The sequence below is a fragment of the Ahaetulla prasina genome, chromosome 1 (assembly GCF_028640845.1).
Source record: "Ahaetulla prasina isolate Xishuangbanna chromosome 1, ASM2864084v1, whole genome shotgun sequence".
Classification (NCBI taxonomy): Eukaryota; Metazoa; Chordata; class Lepidosauria; order Squamata; family Colubridae; genus Ahaetulla; species Ahaetulla prasina.
In genome coordinates, this window is record NC_080539.1 from 133,733,535 (window position 1) to 133,758,055 (window position 24,521).

The 24,521-nt window shown below is 37.0% G+C and overlaps 1 protein-coding gene across 2 annotated transcripts in view; it reads right to left on the reverse strand.

Moving 5' to 3' along the window:
* The window catches only part of KCNQ5 (potassium voltage-gated channel subfamily Q member 5), a 364,357-nt gene that overhangs the window by 116,230 nt on the left and 223,606 nt on the right, over window positions 1–24,521 (reverse strand). For both annotated transcript variants that reach the window (XM_058176378.1, XM_058176369.1), the window contains exon 2: window positions 3,107–3,197. In XM_058176378.1, coding sequence (XP_058032361.1) covers window positions 3,107–3,197 — 91 coding nt within the window. The remainder of the gene's footprint in view (window positions 1–3,106; window positions 3,198–24,521) is intronic.

Genomic DNA, 24,521 nt, shown 5'->3' on the forward strand with positions numbered 1-24,521 from the left:
TGGCACAATATACTTGCAGCACTGTTTCTTGCTTTGATGAATTGCATAAACAAGCACTTCCAAATTACTCTATTTCCCAGGGCTAGATTTTTTATTTTTTTTACTGTTTTGTAGAACTTATCATTTCCTGAAGCGCTTTGAACATTATAATTTATGACAAATAAGTTGCTGTAGCTGCTTTTAGTCTCATTTATTTGAAGTATCTAGCAAAACAAACTGCACCCCTGAAAATCAAGGGTGGGAATCTTCTTTGACAATATGGAACAGGAAGGAGAAAATAATAATGATTTTCTATGCTTTTGAGAATATGATCGATTTTATAACTCTTTTAAAAATAATTCTATCATTTGATAGATGAGAGAAGATAGTTTGCATGTATCTACAATAACCAGAAATTAGCCCCTTGATTGGAAGAATAGAATATTAGAAAATTATTAGATTGTACTAAACCTACTGGAACGAAAATTGAAAATTACAGGAATCTGGAGGAGTTATCATGGTTGTTTTGGCAGAGAAGACTAAATGATGCAGGCACTAAGGATGTTTTTGCTGTTATAGCGTCTGCCATGTAAGATCATTTCTTCCTGTTCATCCAAGATTGCACATAGTACCTCTTAGTAAGCAATCACTTCCACTACTGATAGCCAAATTCAGAGATGGGTTCTACTTACCTTTACTACCGGTTCGCAGCGGGAAGCTTCTGCACATGCGCAGATCGTCAATTATGACGTCCTGGTGAGTTGGCGAAGCCTCCCGCCGCTTTTACTACCGGTTCTATAGAACCGGACAGAATCGGGATCAACCCACCACTGGTCAAACTGGCTCTTATAACATGAGTAGGAGCATTAGGTATCACCCAGGAAAAAAGAAGTCCTACCCACACTGCCATGATAATGTCAGAAGGAGATTTTTGTACTTTGCTCTTTTAAAATCTGTAGTCTTGAAAATGCTATAACCTTCTGCAAAATTGTGGCATTCTCAAAATATGAATGATCTGGTTACTATAATATACCAATGAAATCACTGAACTTTCAGACCAAATTTGAATGCAATGCACATATATTCTGAAAATGGTGCAAAGATTTATGTATGTATTTTAAACAGGGATAGGGTGTGAGAGGATTTTGTATTTGGCCTCCTGCTCTTTCCCATCTCTTCCTATTTCTATATTTATTTTTTCAGTATTCAGAAATCTGTTCCAAAACTTCTGTCTATCCACCCATTTCTTTTAACTTTGTTAACTGATCTCTTGCAATAATACATAAATATTAATACAAGAAATATCATACTTTTGTGCTGTTTTATCTTTTTTTTTTGGTTAGGCACCAGTATTTTATTTATTTATTTTGCCTGTCTATAATGTCTCAGGGTAGAAAACTCTGTTCTATTTAAAGATAAAAGGCTAATATAACAATATATGGAAAAATCAGATGCTTTTTTTATACTTAAGTTCATATTCATTGCTCTCAATTCACCTTAGGAATGATTTCAGATATTTGATTACTTTTGGATATTTTACAAAAAATAACAAGGATTATACCAGTACTTTAACAGCTGTTGACCAAACTATGAATAAAATATTCTAGACAGTAGAAGTTAAATATTAAAAATGTAAATACATTAAAATGATTCTCAAATGAGGAGGAAAGATACTTATACAAAAAGGAGGGTTATTTATATGAATTTCTTAGAGCAGAAAATATATGCATGACCTGGATATGCATCTTAATGCAAAGAATCCAATGTCAAGATACAATTTCTTACAGCATTCTTAATAAAATTACAGTTCATACTCGGATGGATATCCCTACTCCCTATCTTGGTAAATAGTCATTGTGTAACTCAGCTGGGCATGACTAGTGTTCAAAGTTCAGATTTCAGTGAACATCTGGAATAGCTGAAATGCTGAACTTGTTCAATGAGCTTCGTTTCCAATTTAAATATTTTTTATCAGGGAGCATTACATTGCCTTGCATTTTTCAAATTTGTTTTGGAAGGAAGACCAGAAAATATGTTAGGAGTCAGAAAGTGGGAATTGATTCTGCTTATGAGCAGAAGTCTTTCGATGCTGAATGTTCCAAAGGTGGGATACAAAATCAGTTATTTCTGATTAGCTGACCCAACTCTTACCGTTTCTTTCTCAAGCTGCTATTTTAACAATTTACTCTTGGACTTGATCTTCAGTTTAAAGGCTGTATCAATATCACACTTTATTTATTTGATACTACTGGCACAGTAAGAGATGAGATGGCTAAGCCATCAGTGTCTAAGATGCTGAGCTTGTTGATCGAAAGGTCGGCAGTTCAGCAGTTCGAATCCTTAGTGCTGCCTAGCTCCCATTACTTGTTCCAGCTTCTGCAACCTAGCAGTTTGAAAGCACGTAAAAAATGCAAGTAGAAAACTTGGGATCACCTTTGGTGGGAAGGTAACAGTGTTCCGTGTGCCTTTGGCGTTCAGTCATGCTGGCCATATGAACACGGAGAGGTCTTCAGACAGCGCTGGCTCTTCGGCTTTGAAACGGAGATGAGCACTGCCCCCTAGAGTTGGGAACGACTAGCACATATGTGTGAGGGGAACCTTTACCTTTACCTTACTGGCACAGTATTTGTATGAACAGGACAATTTATCAGAAAATATATCAGGGAATTTAATTGAGCAGGTCTTTAGATTTGAGAGAATTTTAGAGACTGAATTCCAACATAGATAAGACTTCTAATCGCAACAAATTTTCTCTAGATTCTCCTTTATCGGTTATGTAGCAATGAAACCCTACCATTTTTTTTAAAGAACAGTGGAACAGAACAGAGTTTTATTCTCATTTGGATTTGGCGGGGGTCCCAAGTATTTTTGTTGACGAGAATTTTCATTTGTGATTGCTGTTCCATTTGGGTTGCGTAAATTTCACAGGCTTACTTATATACATATAGCCCATTTACAATAATAAACTAAAAACAAAAAAAGAGAGAGATTTAATTTACAACCTTACATCCATTTACTGGAAGCATGACTTCTTTCTAGGCATGAATAGAATCGCATCATCAAGGAGATACATACATATGTTGTATATGATGCAGAATATTTACATATTTATATAAATCTTACTTACCAGAATGAAGAGGCAACTAGCGGCAAGCCACGTATGTTCAGGAATAGTAGAAAATACTGACAAAATCAAGCAACCAAACACAAGGAGAAAACTGTAAAACAAAAAAGTAAAAAAACAGTTGAGGACAGAGAAGCTAAAGGAGAACTATAAATACATGAAGTATTCTGATCTCAAAACGATAATGATAATAAAAGTTGTATGCTGCCCAACTTTCAACAAGAGTAGCTTATTAATGCCATCCAAAGATATAAAACCATATTCCTATTCTTTTAAAGATACGATAAACCCTGTGGAAAAGGGACAATGGGAGTAAATTGCATTACATGACACGTGCACAATAACCATACTAAGTTTATAAGGTTGCTTCATGATTTATTTTTGTGACTTTTTCACAGAAAGCTCTTAATCAAATGATTGAAATAAAGCCATTCAAAGAAGCTTCCACTCACATCACTGAGATTTTTCAGGCCTCCCCCAATTCCATTGCCTTTCAAATGTCCATTTGTCTATTCCACCGACATCTCCCTGCCCATGGGAAAGAGACATTAGCAAAACAAATTGTCCCTCATTCCCTCCCTTAATCTGCTCTGTACCCCAGCCCTCCACAGCAGATGCAGGACTGAAACATTTCTTCTCCAAGACTTATTTAAAATATCTGCATCCTGAAGATTATCTGCAAAGCTCTAAACACTTTATAACAAGTGACAGTAAGTCAGAAATATATAACACAAAAATGGGAGCAAGAACAGTAGCAAAACTAGATAGACAAGTAAATATGCAACAATAATTAAAATATCACAAATGACAAAATAGCAAAAATGTATATGCACCCATGGCATTGCTTAAAAAGATTGCTAGTGAGAAGATAAAAGGGACCTTTCTTGGGCAGGAGTGCCACAGGGTCTCGATACAGCTGTTTAATATTGAAAAGACAAGGGGGGTGGGCTCCCTCAGCCCTCCTAGTAGGTTTTTGATGGGATAAGAGGGTAGAAAGAACCCCTTCTAAAGAATTCTGCTACTTGTTGTTCTTTGCTGTTACTTCCCAAGCTGACTGTCAAGGTAAAACTATGGGGAAAGGTGTTCTAAACCTGACCAATTACATAAACAGACTTCATATGCATATTTAATATGCACAGGTTCTTATAATCAATTAGGTGAAAATGTGGAGATGTAGGAGAAAAGCAGGCTGAGCTGGAAGGTGAGTTAAATGTGCCATCAGCTTGGAGTCATTGCGTTGCCACAAGTGACTCAAGTCTAGTTCCCCACGAATTCCATTGATTTATTGATAGCTTCAATTTAGCTTTAACCATTAGCTGACTATAGATTCTTGTGTATAGGTAGCAATACTAAACTCTTCTGTGTTTTGAACTCAACAAATACTCCTGGTTATTCACGCCTGATATTAATACAGTAATCCATTTCCACTTATTCATATCTGTATGAATCAGTGCATGTTGAAACTGTTTCTTTTCTCTTTTTTGTTAATAAACACATCTAAATTTAAAGCCAACTATTTACTTATTTACATTTTATCCTGACTTTATTACTTTTTTTATAAGTAACTCAAGGTGGTAAACATATCTAACACTCCACCCTACTCCTATTTTCACCAACCTGCGAGGTGGATTGGGCTGAAAAAGAAAGACTGGCCCAAGGTCATCCAGTCAGCTTTTATGCCTAAGGCAGGACTTGAACTCACATCTCATGGTTTCTAGGCCAGCACCTTAACCATTAAACCAAACTGGCTCTTTAATAGTGACATTAACCCATTCTTTCTTTTACAACCCTTCTCATCATGACATCTACTTAAAGAATCCTGCAAAATTCTTCTACAGCATTAAAGGTGGCATAGTTGCTGAAGATGAAATGTCTTCTTCAACCCATGTGGGCCACTGACCATGCTCTTCTGTGTATTGTATGAAATAAGGCTATGAAATACCAACCATCCTGCCATAGACTAATGACTTTTTTGTACTCCTCCTTACTGATGGATACACAATCAACTTCTAAGAGTTTTCTTCCAAATAATGTCATTGGGATTTTTAATTCTTTTGATTAACAAGAAATGCTTAGTTTAACACCGTGAACCTAATCTTGGTGGCTTGTATGCCATGATTTATGAAATAGTATTATACATGAATAAAACCAGTTATAGCTTATTCAACAAACCAAAATTAAAATGCAAAAGCAAAAACAAACAACAATTTCTAATGCAGTGTAACAAATAACTAGTGCTTTCTTGCTGATCATTGGCAGAATATTTGATTACTAAGAAAAGTAATGAAAAGTGTTGGGGACAAAAATAATGACTCCTCTTAGAACTCTTGTCCCATCTCAATCACCTAAATGGTGAAGTTCAGTTCCATCCCTCTCTTCAATCATGATCTAATTTATTAAGAGCTGTGAAGCACATAAAAAACACTTTTGACAATGTTTTCTTGGGCAAGAAACACACAAGCCATTTAAATCCAGAGAAATATGGCTGTTACATTACCATTGACTATAGCATGAATTACTCCATATTTGCTAATTTTCTAACTAAGTTACTTCCTTATAGTTTATTTTACATGCATAACAAAGGATCCATCGTGCCATGGCAATATCCAGTGGTTAACAATATAAATGTCCCAGTGCAGTAGCTACCGTTTTTCACTTTGGTAAAACCAGTGGTTTTCTGAGATCTTTTGCTGGAAGAGGGGAGTATGTATTAACAAGCTCATTATGCCACTGTACATGGCATTTAAGATCCTTTATTCCTTTGTGGTTGCTCTAGCTTCATACTTTATAACAGTGAATTTAATCACATCTTGTTCGTGGTAACTACCAAGGTCAAGCATAGTAACATCGTGGCAGTTCTTTTACTCATTTATTTCATACATGCCTTACACAAGGAAAATTAACTTTAACTTCCATGCTAACTCCTTCCTTTTAAAATAGGTTGTTTTCAAACCTAGCCTTCACTGACAGTTTTGGTAATACAAGCCAGGAGGATTATATTTTCCATCACTTATACTTTCAGTGTGACTTGTTTATGTAAGTAAGATGAGAACTGACCAAAGGTATTATAATTTTAAAAAAATATTTGGATAAAAAAATCTATGTAGCATAAGCGTCCCTTCATATAGGGCAGTTTGTAAATTTATAAGCATAAATATGAATGCTAAATGAGATGTTCTTTAGACTTTATAACACTATGATTTCAGTAGCTGAGAGCTCACAGAACTACTCACATAAAGGTTTAGTAGCATAATTAAGAAGAATAGGTTATAGTTAAGCTTTTCTTCAATTGGAAAATAAGATGATGGCAGTTGTAACTTCTGTCTTATTAGTTACACTTTAGGAAGGGAAGAATGAACTGATAGCAACTTGTTCCCAAATTAGAAATTCAATTTTTTTAAATTCTGTGATATATATGACGCAGTTTGTCTGAATCGGCCTCTCTTATTTCTGTGAACTATAGGGAGTATAGGACAGAAGTACTCTTTCGCAACCAAATCTTTTAATGACAAATTTACCAAATTCGGAGGTGGATTGCTTCTTGTATACTTCTGTTGGGGTAGTTCCCATAAACTGGAAAAGCTGCTTATAATTACTCACAAAAATGCAAACTTGGTTTGTTTTAACCATAGAATAGGCCACAATGTTTGAGCTTATCCTAGACACTAAACTGGGAAGATAATCTATAATCTCAGGCCTTGAAAAGCCTCCTTTTTAAAATTTGAAATCCCCTTAAGTTGCTTTGCCAAATTTCAGTTTCTATTATTCTGAGGTAGAGAACACAGAACACAAAACACATGGCAGTTGTCTTCATAGAGATATTTTAAAAGTTTTACTCAGTGGTTCTGCTGGTCCATCATACCATAAGCTTCCAATCAGCTGATCAGCACAGTAGGTATCACACCTGATCTCTGCCTTCAACCAGCTTGCAAAATTATTATGTAGATGTTGTTTGTTTGTTTCTATCTGCCTGTTGGTGGTTGATTTGTCAAGAGTGCCAGGCTTCCAGGAATTCTCTAGCTTTTTTGGATTTAGCTTGGTCTAAGATGCTCAGTTTCTCAATTGAAACTATGATTACATCTGTTCATCTGTTGTGTGATTAAGGAATTTTTATCGTGTTTTCTGCTACTTAGTGTTTATTTTTTGTATTGGCTGGATTGTATTGTTTTTATTTCTTGTTTCTAAATTTTAAACTCAAGTCTATCAGAAGTAGACAATGTACAAACACTTACTTATAATCAGTGGTGGGATTCAAGTAATTTAACAACCGGTTCTCTGCCCTAATGATTTCTTCCAACAACCAGTTTGCCAAACTGCTCAAAAAGTTAACAACTGGTTCTCCCGAAGTGGTGCGACCTGGCTGAATCCTACCACTGCTTATAATAAATAAGCAACTTTAAAGTTTTGGAGAAACTTAAAATAGGTGAAAACCACTTCAAAAATTTCCAAGAAACACTTTTACTGAATGTGTAGGCAGAAACTGCTCTGCAACCATAATCATTCTTCCTGGGAATGGAAAAGAAAAAAAATCATTCTATATATAGACTAAAGGTGTACATTTTGATTTGGGTGCATATTACATGAACTAGCTACTACACACATAGAACAACTTGTACACAAATTGTTTTATATATCCCTAGTGACTATTGCCATTTAATCAGAATGGTTGAAAGATAACTATCTCAAGGGAGCAAGATATCTTCTAATATATCAAGCGGTCCTTTAGTAGAATGAATGAAAGGCACTGGGAAGCCCTTTTAATCCTGCCTCCTTCCTGTAAGACTCAACCTGTAATGTTTCTTCTATGATCGCTTCCGAACTCTTTTATATACTTTCAATTTTGTTTCACTTATAATAAACAAGACTATAGCTTAGGTCAGCTTAGGTCAATGGCTAACCTTTTTGCCATCGCGTGCCAGGAGCGGGGTGGGGGGTCGTGTGTGCCTGTGCCCACGCCCATAATTCTATGCAACCCACACCCACAGATGCGCACATGACTCCCCTGCTCCCCCGCTCCCCCGCTCCTGGAACGCAATGGCCCGGTAGGCCCGTTTTTCTCTCTCACCTGGCTTCAGAGCCCCTCTAGGAGTCTGGGTAGGGTGAAAACAGCCTTCCCCACCCCCTGAAGTCCTCCAGAGGCCGAAAACGGCCAGTTTGATGTTGGCAAATGGGCAGTTTTCGGCCTCAGAAGGACCTCTGGGGGGGGAAGGCCATTTTCACCCTTCCCCAGACTCCTCGAGAGGCTCTGGAGTCAGGTGAGAGAGAAAAATGGGCCTTCCCCACTGAGGCCCTCTGGAGGCAGGAAACAAGCTGTTTCCCTACTTCTGGTGGGCCCAGAAGGCCTGAAAATCAGCTGAGCTCATGTGACCACTAATATGGCTACCCGTGCCACCTGTGGCACGCATGCCATAGGTTTGCCATCACCGGCTTAGGTCAAACTGCACTTCAATTAATGTATGTAATTGAATATTAAATACTTTGGCCACCTAATGAGAAGGAAGGACTCACTGGAGAAGAGCCTAATGCTGGGAAAAATTGAGGGCAAATGAAGAATGGGACGACAGAGAATGAGGTGTCTGGATGGAGTCACTGAAGCAGTAGGCGTGAGCTTAAATGAACTCCAGAGGATGATAGAGGACAGGAAGGCCTGGAGGAACGTTGTCCATGGGGTCGCAATGGGTCGGACACGACTTCACAACTAACAACAACAAATTGAATATTAATGCTGAACTCATTTTTAATCTCTTCAGAATGGCAAAAGTGGAGATTATTGATCTCATTTCTCTCATTGGAAAAGAAGAGGAAACCAGATGAAACAGACTCTTACAGCCTCTTGTAGATTCCTAAAGCTTGCCTACTGACAGAATAGGTTTTCCAGCGGAATAGTCTTTCCTTTCCCTGATTCTGAAATCTCTCACAGAGAACTGGTTGACCTGTGAGAGCCAATCTGGGAGACCCATAGAAGGAACGGAGGAGAGCAAGAGACATGGAAATATGTATCGTATAGCAATCTGCTTGCATAACTTTGTGTATGCTACTTTTATTATTTAGAATACTAAATAATACTGAATATTATTTAGACTGAACAACTAGTCTAACAGTTGCTTTTAGCATTTGTATTAATGTATAATTTACTTTAACCTCAAGAGTAAGATATATTTCCTATATTACATTGGAGATGTATTACACTGGAGCCTTGCACTCCTTGCTGTACCATAGTTTTTATTTTATGAATTGCCAAAAGTTAAGTTTTCCTACATTCTAATGTAAAAAGTTATAAAATCTAATGCTAAAAGTTGAATTTATTAATATATATCTCTTTGTAGAGCAGAACAATGCAATTAAGATTTTGAAGCCAGCCAGCCCAAAGTACTAAAAAAGATTTCTGAAAAGTTGAAGTTTTGTAATTACAGTATTGGTTTTGAGGAATGAATAGTGAAAAGTGAATATATTACGCAAGCTGAAGCATTAATATTCACACTTTGACACTATGTTTGACAGCCATGGTGGATATTTATGTCAGAGTTTGGAACCAGGATGAGATGTTTGCCCTAATCCTATTTTTCTCATTTTAAATCTCCCAGAAAACAACAGATAAGCAGCCTTAAAGTCTATAAAAGGAAAGAAATGTAACTACTAAAGCAAACTGCCTGAGTTATAACAATGAGGGATCCTGAGAGATTATTCAAGCTATTAAAATTAGAGATTTCAAACAAGTGAAATCATGGAGTCCTTGGCCCTTTCTGAGCTTGGTTGTTTTCTTGCAGTCATTTCATTACCTGGCTAGGTAACATTTTCAGTGCTAAAAGGGAGTGGGATTTGCTCTCTCTGTGTATTCAGTACCTTCTCTGTCATTGTCATCTAACTCATAGAATCATCTATTGTGATGTCCTTCCTGTTAAAGACTACTTCAGCTTTAATTGCAATAATACAAGAGCAACCAATAGATTTAAACTTAATGTTAACCGCTTTAATCTAGATTGCAGAAAATATGACTTCTGTAACAGAATCATCAGTGCTTGGAACACTTTACCTGACTCTGTGGTCTCTTCCCATAATCCTAAAAACTTTAACCAAAAACTTTCTACTATTGACCTCACCCCTTTCCTAAGGGGACCATAAGGGGTGTGCATAAGAACACAAACCGTTCCTGTCATATTGTTTTTCTTTTCTTCTTCCTATTGTTGGTGAGGATGATGTTTTCTTCTTTGTAGTTCCTTGATTAGGCTGCCGTTCACTGCTTTATTGTTAGTCTGAGTTGATAGTTTCTTGGTTAGGATATTGTTTACAGTTTGATTATTTGTCTGGTGTTGCTCCTGGTGTTAATTCCTGCGTTTCTGGGTATTGATTACTGGTAAGGAGGTGTTCTGGTTGGGATGCTCACCATTTCTCAGTTGAAACTATGTTTAATTTTATCCATGTGTTGTGAAATTAAAGAGTCTGCATCATCTTACTGCCAGTTGGTGTCCATGGATGCGCTTTGCTAGTATCCTACCTGTTTATCCTACATAATGTTATAGTCCTTACACAATACTTTGTGTAGATAAGGGGTGAAATCCAGCAGGTTCTGATAGGTTCTGGAGAAACGGTAGCAGAAATTTTGAGCTATTCGGAGAACCAGCAAATACTACCTCTGCCTGGCCCCAGAGTGGGGTGGGAACAAAGATTTTGCAATATCCTTCCCCCAGGAGTGGGGAGAGAATGGGGATTTTGCAGTATCCTTCCTCTGAAGTGGAGTGGTAATGGAGATTTTGCAGTATCCTTCCCCTGCCATGCCCACCAAACCAAACCACACCCACCAAGCCACGCCCACAGAACCAGTAATAAAAAAAATTGGATTTCACCACTGATGTAGATGATTCAAGTTTTTATCTTCTGGTGTTACTACTTTGGATTACTTAAATTGTTCTGAAGGACTTTAGTTGGTTTGTGGGTTATGGTGATGCCTTGTCATGGTAATAATCTGTTACCTGTTTCTGAGATTTTTTTTTAATGTATGGCAGTGCTATTCTTTTCATAGCTTGTATTGATTGAGTGGCCGGGCACATGTACCACTCAATGTGGTATGTGTGTGTATCCATCCATTGGAAGATGTATTGCTAATCTGTTTCCTTTTTCCGATGTTCTGGGTTTCTAAAGTATGTTTGGGTTTGTCTGAATATTATTGAATGCTTCTCTTGTGGGAAGTTGGGTTGTTACTTTGGTATGGAAGCACTTGGTTCGTGTAGGTTGTATATCTGTATATATCCACAAAAGTTAAATTATATCCACAACTCCAATGATCTGAGACATGCTACCATAGGGATTTGGACTTCACCAAATTTGCAGATGATACTAAGCTGGCAGGAATAGCTAACACTGTAGAAGATAGGCTCAAGATCCAGATGGATCTTGACAGACTTGAACACTGGGCCCTATCTAACAAAATAAAATTCAATGTAGAGAAAAGTAAAGTTTTACATTTAGGTAAGAAAAACCAAAAGCACACATACAAACTGGGGGAAACTAGACTTAATAGCAGTGACTGTGAGAGGGATCTTGGTGTCTTAGTGGACAATCAGCTAAATATGAGCCAGCAGTGTGTAGTAGCAGCTAAAAAAGCCAATGCAATCCTAAATTGCATTAACAGAGGGATACAATCAAGATCAAGTGAGGTACTAATACCACTCTATAAAGCCCTAGTAAGACCACACCTAGAGTACTGCATCCATTTTGGTCATCACACTATTAAAAGATGTTGAGACTCTAGAAAAAGTGCAGAGGAGAGCAACCAGGATGATTAGAGGACTGGAGACTAAAACATACGAAGAACAGTTACATGAACTGGGCATAACTAGTCTAGTGAATAGAAGGACCAGGGGAGACATGATAGCAGTGTTCCAATATTTGAGGGGCTACCACAGAGAGGAGGGGGTCAAGCTGTTTTCCAAAGCACCTGAGGGCCAGACAAGGAATAATGGATGGTAACTGATCAAGGAGAGATTCAACCTAGAAATGTGGAGGAGCTTTATGGCAGTGAGAACAATCAACCAATGGAATAGCTTGCCTTCGGAAGTTGTGGGAGCTTCATCACTTTATTTTTATTTATTTTATTTATTTATTTTATTTGTCACAACAATATATATAAGCATAAGCATGAAAATAATTATATAATATATAAGCATATATATAAGCATAAGTATGTAATAACTATATTAATTGGATACAATGAAAGGAAACAATAGGACAGGAACGGTAGGCACGTTTGTGCTCTTATGCACGCCCCTTACAGACCTCTTAGGAATGGGGTGAGGTCAATAGTAGACAGTTTTTGATTAAAACTTTGGGGATTTTGAGAAGAGACCACAGAATCAGGTAGTGTGTTCTAAGCATTAACAACTCTGTTACAGAAGTCATATTTTCTGCAATCAAGATTGATGCGGTTAACATTAAGTTTAAATCTATTGTTTGCTCTTGTATTGTTGTGATTGAAGCTGAAGTAGTCTTCAACAGGAAGGACATTGCAATAGATGATTCTATGAGTTAAACACAGGTCCTGTCGAAGGCAGCGGAGACTTTCAAGAAAAGATTGGACTGCCATTTGTCAGAAATGGTATAGGGTCTCCTGCTTGAGCGGAGGGTTGGACTAGATGACCTTTAAAGTCCCTTCCAACTCTGTTAACCTGTAATGAATTGCTCTACATGTTAAATTCATAACTTGCAGCTACTAAATTCTTAAACTGTGCTTATCTCAAAAGAACGTATGCATACACTTTTTCCTTATAACAAAATTATTAGTAGTTAAGTAACTTTTTGATTAGAAGTCCCAATACTTTATAAGAACTAGGAGATCCAGGTTCAAATCCTCATTCATATCTTTGTAACCCTTCTTATATGTCAATAATAAAAGCCCGGGAAACACATTTCAGTTCCTTGAGTAATTCTCTGATACTTGAATAATTAAACTGCAACTATTTCCTCTATTTTCACAATCTCTCTCTCTCTCTCTCTCTCTCTCTCTCTCTCTCTCTCTCTCTCTCACACACACACACACACACACACACACACACACACACACACACGTTTGATCACTTTTCAGTGAAAATGTTTTTCAGAAATATAAACTTACTTTAGCCTTTATAAATATAAAGGCCATATAAATATAAATATATAAATATAAACCCTTTAGCCTCTAAGGGTTATTAATTATATTTGTGCTTTAATTTTTTTTGCCTTTCCCTGGAAAACTTGTTTCCACAAGGAAAATACTTCTCTGGATCATCTATATTATTTCTTAGAAAAGAGTCTGCTAACGTCATTCAAATGGAAAAAATGTTTGCATTCCACCTTTAAAGCGCTCCATGGCATAGGACTGGGATATCTTTGGGACCGCCTTCTGTTACCACATGCCTCCCACCGGCCGGTACGCTCTCATAGAGAGGGCCTCCTCAGGGTGCCGTCAGCCAAACAGTGCAGGCTGGCGACCCCCAGGGGGAGAGCCTTCTCTGTGGGGGCACCTACCCTCTGGAATGAGCTTCCCCCAGGACTTCGACAACTTCCAGACCTCCGGACCTTTCGCCGCGAGCTTAAAACATATTTATTCTTTCGAGCAGGACTGGCTTAATAGGGTTTTTTAAATACGGATTTTATTGGGGTTTATTTTATATTTTGTATAGTATTTTAAATTTAGGCTATTGGAATAAGTTTTTTAAATATTGTTTTTATTGAAATGTATCGTTTTTATTTTATCTGCCTGTTCACCGCCCTGAGTCCTTCGGGAGAAGGGCGGTATACAAATTAAATTATTATTATTATTATTATTATTCATTATTTTTATACACAGGGAAGCTTTCTATTCTTTCTTGAAGTGCTCCTCAACAACTAATGCATTTCTTACCATGACTTCCCTAGAAGACTTTTAAATTAGTTAATTTATTTCTTGAGAAATGTAAATTGGTGTAAAAGAGATTCAATGAACTCAATTTAAGTATCAGTGCTGTTGTTACCATTGTAAAGAAGAATCATACAAGAGTAGATTACTTGCACTGCACATTGTTGGATTTATGCCTGGAGTTCCATGCTGTCTTTGGGAGTTCTCTATTATTTATGAAATGGTGCTAGCTTTCAGAAGAGAGTTTTGTTTTTGATCTGCTCTGAAGACTGGGCAAGAAAGATTTTGCTTTCTGAACCCTTTCGGGTGTATCTTGTAGATTTTTGGCTGCTAATCTAAAATAATATAATTTAACCTATCATGTACCAGATTATAGAGATCTGTTTTTACACATTGAAGAGTAATATAAACTCTTCAATATATAGCTGGCTATGCTGCACACATGAAAGAAACATACAAAAACATGGGACTTTTGTTGAAGCATATCTAGTATACCAATTACATCTGGCATATCCATGGAGATTTAATAGTGGCTCTGCTGTTTGGAATGCAATTTGGATATACAAAGTATTGTTGTTACCTATAAAAATGGAATAGCCACACAAGAGAGCCTCAATATCAGTGGTGGGTTTCAAAAATTTTTACTATCGGTTCTGTGGGCGTGGCTTGGTGGGCGTGGCATGGCTTGGTGGGTATGGCTTGGCGGGCTTGGCAGGGGAAGGATACTGTAAAATCTCCATTCCCTCCCCAATCCAGGGGAAGGTTACTGCAAAATCCCCATTTCCTCCCGATCAGCTGGGACTTGGAAGGCAGAGAATAGATGGGGGTGGGGCCAGTCAAATTTTTTACTACTGGTTCTCCGAACTACTCATAAGTTCTGCTACCAGTTCTCTAGAACAGGTCAGAACCTGCTGAAATCCACCTCTGCTCAATATATTAAAAAGAAATGGCTATTCTAAAAAAAATTGATTCCAGAATAGAAAAAGTGGCAAATGAATCACTTCTTAACTTCACAAAGTTATTTTTTGCCTCCACTATGACATAAAATTCAGACTGATTAAAATTTTGGTTCCACAAGGATTTTTGTTGATAACAGGTCCGAAGATTTGTTAGTGGGGCCAGAGAAAATTGCCTAGAAAAAAATCAAAGATGTCATTGAGAATTTTCTTGCTAACTACAGAGCACAAAAGTACGTTCAGCTGGATAAAAATGATTTATGGTATACATGAAGTGCAACATGTCACTGAATATTCATTTTCTGCATTCACACTTGGACTTCTTGCCTGAAAATCTAGTTACAGTCAGGGACAAACATGGTGAAAAGTTCTACCAGGGCAAAGGAAAAATGGGACCAGGACAATGGTAATCCATAAATGCAGGTTGATTATTGTTGGATACTTCAGCAAGATGCATCAGACCCTGAGTACAAATGAAAATCAACAGCAAAACGCTTTTGGTCCAGCTGAACGCATGCAACGTATTATAAATGTTATACAATTAAATACATTATAGGTATTAAAAGTTAACTGCAGTTTGAAAGGGTCTATCATAACCACCAAAAGATTTTCAGGAAGCAAATATTTTGAAAAAAATATGTTCTCCAGTGACATTATAATCCCTAACTTTGAATAACAATACCTTACTTGCATCATCTGAGCATATAATACTGAGTTGATGAAGTCAAACATTAAAATGTCAGGTATAGAACACTGTCTTGGCCAACTCAGTTGTGACAAAACAACCGCATTATTATTGGAAATAGATCTTCCGTTAAGGTCTAAGAGTGTGAATAATTTCATTTCTTCATTTGAGACTTATTTTCTTTAGGCGGATTTATGGTCAGGCACAAGGAACCAGAATAATATTGTGAGCTAATCAAGATTATTTCTTTATTGTTGCATGCCTATTCACAAGAATCTTGCCGGATTGACTGCATTCTCTTGTAAATGGTCAGATAAGGCTTCAGAGATTCTGGGGAAGATAAGATCTGTACTGCTTCCTGCTGTGCAAGGACCCTTAGCTTGACCCCCTCTTGACACCTCCCCCTACTCTAGGATGCCTTTCGTTCTCTAATGCGACAAGAGAAGGACTGTCCTGCTGGACAGAACCATGCTTCTTTTGCTTTCTGAGGGATTCCCATGATACTTTTAGCCTTCCTTATATATCTCCCCCCCCCGCCCCGCTTTCTCTTTGCCATCTACAGAAATTTTTCTCTCAATCTGTCCTCCAAAGAAAGTCAGGTTCAAACATTATAGGCTCTCAGCCTAATCAGAAAGTCCTGGCCAGCTTATAAAATGGCTTGAGATAGTAGATTTTGTCAGGACTATGTTATACCAACAAAGGCAGCTCAGTTATTGACTGAATCCTGCATATAATTCATCCTCCTACAGGTGTTTTTGTTTTTTTTAAGGTTGATGTCAAGGTTACCTAGCAACTTTATCTCAACAGGGATAAGTGGTCCTTATTCCAATCTCTCTTGAATTTCTCTAGCAACCTTTAATGTAAAAATAAGAATTTTGGATGAAGAAAAATTGTAAATGTATATGGTAAACCAAATTAAGTGTTGTTATCGGTGGCTTAAAGGATTTATCAAGAGAAAATCTGTTGTGTCATTTTGGAAACTGAGCAGCCATATAATCGTAGCCATTTTAATTCATTAACACACAGTATATTAAAATATAAATTGCTGAATATCACAGAAGCAGACAAGCAAGTACTTTATTCAAAATTTCACAAGAAAATATTAACAAAAATGAGTGTTATAGTTTAAGGCTAACTATAGAGAAACTCCTATAACATATATCTCAGGGGTGAAATGCTCCTGGTTCGGACCGGATTGCGCTATCCGGTAGTGATGGGGGCGGATAGTTCGGAGAACCGGTAGCAAAAATCTCTCCCCTCCCCACCGCCCATGCCTCACTGTTCCTCTTCTCTGTCCCTGAAGCTCTCGGTGGTGATATAGCTGCAAACGGCCTTAAATGACTGCCATGGCACTTCAAAGGGCTGCACTACAGCTGATCAACGCTGTAGGCAGCTAGTAGACTGGTGCCTCTATTTTTAAAGAAGGTAGATCGATGCCTCCCAAAAAAGGGCAATTGGTAGACCGGTGCCTGTATTTTTAAAGAAGGTAGACTGGTGTGCTCCCAAGTTTTGTATACTTTATTATTTTTATTATTTATTATTATTGGCCATGCCCATTCAGTCACCTGACCACCAAGCCACGCCCACCAATTAAGCCATGCCCACAGAACCAGTAGGGAATTTTTTTTAGATTTCACCCCTGGTATGTCTGCATTTCTTCAAAAGAGATTGGAACAGGACTAAAGTAGGAAAAATATCATGAGGGAAAACACATTTCAAGTTCGTGATGGTGAACCTATGGCACGTGTGCCCAAAGTGGCACATGGAGCCACGTTGCCTGGCATGTGCAGCGTCACCTGTTCCTCTTCCGGATTTCTGGTGCGACAATCTGCTGGTCTTTTTGCATACGGCAGTGCTGGAAACTGGAAGACTTGGTCTTCCATTTTCCTGCGTGAGCAAGCACACTGGCCAACTGATAGTCACGTGCGCATGTGCTCCAGAAACCCAGAGGAGTAGCTGGCTGAAACTGAAAGTTCAGTAGCCGAAACCAGAAGTTAATTTTTGGTGCGCAGATGCACCCTGGGCAGCTCGTCTTCCGGGTTCTGGCCCAGACGCGTGAGCACTCCCTTTTTGGCACTCGGTGCGGAAAAGGTTCACCATCACTGACCTGCAGTTCTCTGCACCAACTATAAACGAAGAAATGGGAATTCTGGATTTTGCTGGAGAAAAGGCAGAATTTTCCAACAATGGAAATGTGGATGTAGGGTAGATGAGAAAGTACTTAATGTAGGGTAGATAAGAAAGAACCATATCCTAAAAAATTCCAGATCAGTGAATATTAGTGGATACAAAGAAGTCATGAATTAGAAAGTCTTTTGAAAGAGTAGGTGATTATAATGGCATTGAAAATGTATTGATTTTTATATTATAACATTAACAGTTCAGTGATTTATGACCATTTGTACATGTACTACTGTTGCAGAATCACCACAGTCTTGTGATCAAAATTCAGCTGCTTGGCAGCTGACTCAGATTTATGACGGTTGTAGTGTCCCAGGGTCATGTGATCACCTTTTATGACCTTCTGACAAGCAAAATCAATGGAGAAGCCAGATTCACTTAACAATTGTGTTACTAACTTAACAACTGTGGCAAGAAAGGGGGCAAATTCATTTAACAACTGTCACACTTAGCAACAGAAATGTTGGGCTCAGCTATGGTTTTAAATTGAGGATTACCTGTATTGCAAAAGAGTACTGAACTAAAGAAATTGTGAAGATCACTTTATTGAATATCTTTTGGGATAGACTGTAATTCTTTCAGCTCAAAAATTAACATTTCTGAGCATTTGTCAGAAAAAAAATCATCTGAGAATTTCAGCTTGGTTTTTTAGCATATTTAAACAATCAAAGTGAGCACATTGAATTAAGCTTGAAACTAGTATGTACTAGTATGCATTTGTCAGTAGCTGGCAGGCATCGTTCTACGCTACCTGAATTTTTCAAACCATTGTCAAGATTCACTTAGAGAAATCCAAAAAGTTTACAGTTTATTTACACTCTGCTGATACCTAATTAATTCACTCTGCTGATACCTATTTGCTTAATTCTATGTGGAATTAGATAGTATTTATTGTGCATCTAATTCTGGAATCTGTGAGGATTCCTTCCCTTGACACCAATTGTGTAAAGATTTGTGTTAACATTTTGAAATTATGGATTAATTTACATACTTAAGCAATGTTCCAAATATATTAAAATTTATCAGGTTGCTATAAAAAAAATCAAGAATGCTATATAAGAGATTTCAAAACAATTATACAGTGTTAGCACGGTTGTTCATAATAAAGATATCACTCAAGTATGATATTTGGGTTTTTTTCTCTTTCCCATTGACCAACAGAGCTATAGTTGTAACCTATGTGTTCATATGTCAGAGTTTGCAGTTACCCAACCAGGACACAAATAAATAATTCAGCAGGATTCATTTATAGAAGAAACTTCTTTATATACAATAATATAAAGCATGATGCATGTATACAATACCCATGCAGCAGAAGCCAGAACCAGAACTCAGAATCCAGAAACACAGAATACAGAATCAATATTCTAAGGACAAACTAACTCTTATATATAGACCAGTTAAGCCAGACTCCGAGCTGTCTCCCATGGCTTACAACAGATGGCTTCATATATATATATGAAAAGAAAGGAAAACTATGGTCTTAAAAAAAGAAGTTCCTGATTCAGTATTCAGCTTACTATAAACTTTCCTAAACTAATTTGTCAAAATAAAGAATGCATGAGAATCCTGGTGGGATTCCAGCTGAAAATTTCTGAAACACTACAGCAGCCAAAAACTTGTCTTTTAAAGACACCGAGCATTTTCCCAAGGAGCTCCTCAACATACTGAAGCAGCTACAAAATTTGGTCCCCTAAGACAAGTCCAATTATTCTAGAGTCTCCATCTGTATTCTGGTTGATTTTTTCTTATTTAAATAAACCCTCTAAATCCCTTGAAATAAAAACATCTTCCAGTGACAAAGAGGAAATAAATGAGCCTCTTTCCTCAATGATAAATCACTACATGTATATCTGGAATCGGGTAGAAGACAAGGTGTTCAAATAGCTTTTATGACTGCCAAATGTAGTCTCCACAGAGACTTTTAAAAACATGTTAGCATGCAAATGGATTCTAACCTTGTACCTTATATATGCTTCCACAATCTGATCCAGCAATTCCTCATAGTACTTAATTGGTGACAATTGTATCCCCACTGTATCATAGCTTTCAACAAAAAAACACCCCACAAGATATTCTACTGCATACACAGGAAAATAATATTCTTTTAGAAATACAGTAAAGTAGGTTCAACTTTTTAAAGCTGGATTTATATTCCCAAATAGTGAAATTTTCCAACCAAAAGAAGATGAAATCTTCCCCTAATGGATTTAATGATTTTGCAAAATGGCACAGAAATCGTTGATATAAATGATATTCTTACATGTGTTTAGCTAATGAAATAGTGATCCTGTCAATTGTACACAGTGCAGGGGTGTCAAACTCATGGCATCACAGCGGCATCACGTGACATATTGCGACTTTTCCCCCCTTCGCTAAACCGGGTATGGGTGTGGCCAGTGCATGTGACACATCTAGCCCACAGGCTGCGAGTTTGACACTCCTGACAAAGAGCTAACTTAAGAGGTAAGGGACCATTTATCAACAAAACGGTTGGCATCAGAGTTTTCAGAAAATTGGAACCCATCTTTTATCTACAGCCAGAAAGCCATGATATCAGTGACTCTCTGATATGATAGTAAATCAATCCATAAAAGAAATCCTAAGTTAGTCCTTGTTCCATGCAAATAAATAAATAAATACATGAATCAATTTGTAAATAATTCAATTTAAAAATCATTATGTTAAAAAAAAAAGCAGGCTTCATTAGTATTTTAGGTAACGGATGTAGAGGGTAGCACTTAAATGCAGTCTATTGTTTTGCCGTTAGGAAGCAACTACCTTGTGTAAGGTAGTAGACTACTATTATTATTATTATCATCATCACATTTTATGTTATCTATTTTGTTTGCTTGGTTTAGGGAAATGGATTGAGAAAGGCTGTCATGAGTTATACTGCAACAAGAAGATAGGTATGTTTGAAGCAGAGATCACCTTACTGAAAAATGGTCACCACTGTAAGTCGAGCACTATGTGTACTATGTTTCAATATGCGCCTGTCTATTTGCAAGAGTTTCCATGTGTGCTTATATTACGTGTGCTGTGTGTTGTAAAAAGTAAAATGATAAATAAGAGCCGATGTTTATATCTGAATTTTTACCATGGTCAAATGCAATGTTTTATTTCTAGGAAAACACAGACAATGATGGGTTTAGAGTTGGAGGCAGAGAAGGGAGACAAGAAAAAGGCTTACTGCCTGAGTACTGGATCCAGGACTCCAGAAACAAATTAAGAGTTGAATGAATTGAAGCAGCGTAACTTTCACATAAATAAATACATAAAGTGCACTTCGATCTAGCTTCCAAAAGATGAGCTGTAGTTGCACAGTGGTTGGAATGCAGTACTGCAGGCTAACTTACTGCTCACTCCAACAGTTCAATCCTGATGGGGCTCAAGGTTGACTCAGCCTTCCCTCCTTCAAAGGCTGGTAAAATGAGAACTTGGGGGCAATATGCTGACTCTGTACACTGCTTAGAGAGGGTGGTAAAGCACTGTGAAGCGGGATATTAGTCCAAGTGCTATTGCTAAAAATTGTTTATTGCACACTTTGTTTTTCTTGCATCTGTCTCCTCACAAACTCTCTATGGAAGTTCTCAACTTTAGGTTAGGTTTAGAACTAAAGTGAGCAGAAGTGGGTTTCAGCAGGTTCTGACAAATTCTGGAGAACCGATAGCGGAAATTTTGAGTAGTTTGGAGAACAGGTAAATACCACCTCTGACTGGCCCCACCCCCCATCTATTCTCTGCCTCCCGAGTCCCAGTTGATCGGGAGGAAATGGGGATTTTGCAGTAAACTTCCCCTGGATTGAGGAGGGAATGGAGATTTTACAGTATCCTTCCCCTGCCATGCCCACCAAGTCACGCCCACCAAGCCATGCCACACCTACCAAGCCACACCCACAGAACCGGTAGTAAAAAAAAATTTGAAACCCACCACTGAAAGAGAGCTATATTCATCAGAAAACATCTACTCTTTAATCCTTACCATTTTCAAACTGAAAGCATAGAAGGCTGAAATCAAAGAGTTAGCTTGAAACCTTCGAACTTTTCTGAATAATTTAAAAGGAATGGCTGAATTTTGCACCATATCTACACTATAACCAAGAAAAGGAAAATTATCTCTGAAATGTGGATAATACATTTCCTGGAAACCTTTTTTCTCCAAGGTACAGTAGTTTATTTCCAATGGCCACGTAGTCTTATGTGCAATATTGGCTTAGGAAGTGAATTTTGCATTTTGAATTTTGCATTTTAGACTCTAGCTTATGTCTGATCTTAACTAGATAATAATATAATTACAATTTTGGAGGCGCCACTTGCTTTCTAATAAAACAAGCTACAAAGATAATTTCAATAGTTTTATAAATGTCAGTCCAGTTATGCCATTTATTTTACTAAACATCATGTATTTGCTGTTTTCCTCAATTAGGTAATTAAATGTGTGTTGCATTAAAAATAACAAGGTACAGCCAACCATGAGGAAAACAATTCCTTGAGCAATATTTTAAAATGCAGAAGCTAGTGGTTAAATTGCCAGAGAAGTGCAATAATCTTAATGGCGAAAGAGTGAAATATTAATAAGGAAAATAAGCATCAGTTAAATGAATAGAATTCAGTTTTATTCTAATAAATGAAACTGGTACCTAGACCATGCCTCTTTCACACAATTTTACTGTGTGAAAATATTGCCATTGTCTAACTGCATATCCCCATGTCTTCTTATTACTTTGCTAATCATTTTTTAATTAAAGAAAATGATAGGTTGAATAGTAAAAATGTGTATGATTCATATGATTGAGCTATAAAGAGTAGAATTGTCCTCAGAGAATATAACAGCTGTGTCCAGATGACCCTCATTTGACTGCCATCCTTGGTTGTAGAGCTCTTTTGCACCCTGAATGGCAAATTTTTAACATAGCTTTTGTTTGTTTTCCTTCTCTCCTTTTGATATATGCATATGTACATGTAGGTAATTACGAATAGCAAAATCTCCTTTAATAAAATCACATATTTTGTTTGTAAACAACACAGAGTCACTTAGGTGAAATGGGTGTGTATATATAAGTTTAATAAATAAATAATAAATAAAATTAAAAATGGAGCTCCTTATTCCTAAACTTTGGAGGATGTTTAAGCCTTTCCATTAAAAGCCTAAATTCTTATAACATGCTTAACAAGGTCTGTGAAGTAGAGTTGCGGGAACACCAACATAATAAAAATAGTATCATCGATTTTGGAAAATTTTATTCTTAATTTGGAATTTGGGATTTTTTGGAACTGAATTTCCCTAGAATACAATTTGACCCTAATTAGGGAATTTGCACTCAAGGCAGAACTTAAACATAAACTTAATTTGTTTGTTTGTTTGTTTGTTAATTCTGTAATATCTACCCAACTTCAGTTGACTCTGGGTGGCATTCAGAACCAAAAGAGTCCATAAAAATAGAAAAATACATAAAAGCACACAAATAGCTTAGACTACTTGTATGTAATACAGACTGATACAAAACCCAGTCTACACAACAGGCAGAAAACAACACTAAAAGGAAAACTGTTTACCGTGGCACAATGTAGCAGCTGTAGGTTTTTCAGTGTAAAGTCTTATAAGCAGAAGGTAAGATTGGCATCAGAATGCCTAACAGATGGCTGTAGGAGAATTCCATATGCCACAATGTACTAATAATTTATTTACATGTAACTCTGACCGTTTCTTGCTTTCCTGTAGTAACTTAAGGTAAACTCAGCTTGATGGCATGTCAATACAAGCAGACAAGCCAATCTGTTTGAGGCTAACATATTTTCATATCTAACCCCACAGAAAAACTAATAGCTAGCCAAAAGCTAAGAGTAAAGTACAACTTAACTCAAAACTAGTTCAGCCTATTAGCTGAGAACACAAGAATATTGATTCTAATTTGACAGAGATATAAATAAAAAACAATGAGTAAAGATTAGTTTAAACCTCAGAATAGATCAACTGGCATTCAATGCTACTTTCCAGTAGTTATTATATATTTTTCAGTCAATATATAACATTTTATAACAAAATCAATAAAGGAACAGTTTAGCTGTAGGACAACTATAAGCCATTCCATCACTATTAAAAATAGATATCTATTGACAGAATTTTAGCCTTGTGCAATTTTTACCTTACTAATGTCTTGCAAACAGCTATTTCTGACCAATAAAACCATGGGGACTTTTTAGATTTTTAGATGGCAAATCCTTTAAGTCTCTGGGGTTAAGTTAATGTCATTAAAATGACCATTGTCCCTTGTTTGATTTGTTCTTGGAGGTATTCCTACGTTAATATAAAATAAATATTTCCTTTGGATTCATAATGATAATTTAGGAAATAATTCGGGGAGGGTGGATCACTAAAATTTTCCTTAGCTAAATTGACTTTACAATTTGAGGAAAAATACAAATGGGCCAATATTTTATCAGCCACCTGCTGGTGGAATGAAAATATAGTGGAGTAGTATTCCTTAGAAATTGATATCTACGTATTTCCTTTGCAATTATGGCAAGTTCTTGGAACAATATATAGGAAAAAATGTATTATATATCTAGGAGTACAAGCAGTGAGAAATCTTTGGGCTGTATTGGGATTTAAACTAAGTTTTGATAATGAGATTCATGAATATCTAACTCTTTAGAAAAATAAATCTACTTTGAAAATTAGTGAAATTATTTTATTGGAAAGCCTGGGCAGAAGCTGAGATTA